Genomic DNA, 2,332 nt, shown 5'->3' on the forward strand with positions numbered 1-2,332 from the left:
ACTGTTTTTTCTCAGGTGTGTTGCATATGCTGATACCATCAAAATAAATGTATGTAGATGCCTAAAATATTTTCACGTAAGATTTTAAGTATTGTTAATTTATTTTTTAAGATTGTTTCTGCATGTTTGTTTTTTTTTTGTTTTTTTTGCATATTGATCAACTTCCTGCCACAGGTTTTACCACTCTGAAGCTACAGTCGGAAAACTTTGTGTTTCAGAACACTGTGTTAAACTGGCTTTGAAATGGCGGTTGTACGCTGTATGTCTGATATTGATTCGGGGTGCTGATTATCTGATCCTCTTTTTGTTTAAAAACAGCAAAACTGACTCAAGAGACTGGTGAACTCAGCAGAAACGGCAAGTAAATGCTTAAGAGTGCATTAGGGAAATTGCCACATTGAACTCATATGTGTGAATGACTTTGACTTTAAATGATGGGACTTTCTTTGCTTTACTCTTTTTGTGGGGATTTGTCATCTTTATTTTGCATTTTTAGGCATTGAAATGTTATTTTTCATTGTTCTTTATACTTTTTGATGAACACTGAAATAATCAAATGATCATGATAATAAGTAAATCATTACAAGATATTCTCGACAGCTTCAATACTTTGTGACAAAAATAAAAACCCTAATTGTGTTTTTAAATTTTGTGGAAGTTAACCGGACTTTTTAGCAGTTGCTGTGAAGCTAATCAACAATTAGTTATGTATAACTAAACCAATATCTGTGCCATCATTATCAGCAAAACTTTTAACTTGTCCAGCAAGTTAGAAATTTCTTCTAGGGTCCCAATTTTTTACGGATCTTGTTTGTTGTTTTGAAAAGGACTGTCTGATTTGGGGAAACCAGGTTTTGCAACCAAGTGAAGTAATGAGGGCAGCCAGGTCCTCTCCGTGGGAGCCCACGGTCGAATATTCAACTTTTTAATCTCAAATCAACTTATAAACAATATCTGTTAATATCTTCCTTTACATAGTTTTTTAGCTTAGTTTTATGTCCAAGACTTGCATTGTGATCAGTATTGTTTATTTATTTAAAGTCATATTTTCTGGTCTCAGGAACCTACAGGGAGGATGGATCATTCTGATGTTGTTTATCTGGTGGTGTGGCTTAACATTCGTCTTTGCCTTCCGATCACAGTTCTGGTCATCGCGTTGTGCTGCATGGTAAATATCAACATCCATTTATATTTATTTTTTATTTTTTTAAATATCAAGCTAAAGTGTGTGCATGGTGGCGCAGTCTGTAACACTGTTGCCTTACAGGAAGAAAGTTGCAGGTCTTTCTGCATGGAGTTTGCACGTTCTCTCTGGGTACTCCAGCTTCCTCCCATAGTCCAAAAACATGATGTTAAATTAATTGGCCTCTCTTATATTGTCCTGAGGTATGAGTTTGTGTGTCTCTGTTGCCCTGCGACGGACTGCCAACCTCGCCTCTTGCCCATAGATTGCTGGAGATCACCAGCCCTACTGTGACCCTGAAGAAGATTGATGGTTAATGTCCTCAGGGGAAAGTATTTAATACTTCTTTCTTTTATGGCTATTTTAGAATTAAGAATTAGCATTATAAATAGAATAAGTTTAAAATTTAGTTACAGTTTTACAGTATTTTGCTGAAAGTACAAAGAAATGTACAGGTATATATTAAATTTGTATGATTTCAGCACTAAAAACTGTTAGCATTTCTTTGTCTTGAATAAAATGTAGAAGCATTTCTTTTTTTTAGTAACCCACTACGTTTTTGGTTCGGCCAGACAGTCATTATTGATGATTCATTTTCAATTTTGTAGTTAAATCCATTTGACTGTTTTTCACTAATTTAAGTATTTATTTTTATCAGCTGACTGTCATCATCACACCTCATCAACACAAAGTCCTTGTAATTAACAATAAAGCATTTCTGATTCTAAACTTATAATAGCTTGAACCTTAAAAGGTTAGACTTGATAAGGGATGCAGCATTGTGACATCACAGATCCTTCACTTTACTCAACAGTTGGCGTAAGGTGCTTTTCCACATAGCTATGGATATACTAGGCTACACTAAATGACTTTCACAGACAGTAATGATTTTAAAAAGACTAGGTTTTTTAAATCCAAGAAGTAGCTTTCATTTTTCTTGATGATAGCACACATGAAATAGGACAGTTCTGGGTTCAAAGACTACAGGATTTTTCTGATCAGCTAAAGACTTGCAAATATGATGGATTTTGTAGGTGGTGCTAAGATTGAGTGCATATATATATATATATATATATATATATATATATATATATATGCATTTTACCCAAACAGTTTAATGCAAAGGTAGAAACCACCCGGGGATCCTTG

At 34.3% G+C, this 2,332-nt stretch overlaps 1 protein-coding gene across 1 annotated transcript in view; it reads left to right on the forward strand.

Annotated features, from left to right (window-relative positions):
* The first annotated feature begins 222 nt into the window (after positions 1-222).
* Positions 223-2,332, forward strand: part of LOC107082939 — a 3,654-nt gene continuing 1,544 nt past the window's right edge. Inside the window, exons 1-2 of the mRNA XM_015371836.1 lie at positions 223-357; positions 1,061-1,168. Coding sequence (XP_015227322.1) covers positions 1,076-1,168 — 93 coding nt within the window. The 5' untranslated portion in view covers positions 223-357; positions 1,061-1,075. The remainder of the gene's footprint in view (positions 358-1,060; positions 1,169-2,332) is intronic.

The sequence above is a fragment of the Cyprinodon variegatus genome, unplaced genomic scaffold (assembly GCF_000732505.1).
Source record: "Cyprinodon variegatus isolate N-32 unplaced genomic scaffold, C_variegatus-1.0 Scaffold65, whole genome shotgun sequence".
Classification (NCBI taxonomy): domain Eukaryota; kingdom Metazoa; phylum Chordata; class Actinopteri; order Cyprinodontiformes; family Cyprinodontidae; genus Cyprinodon; species Cyprinodon variegatus.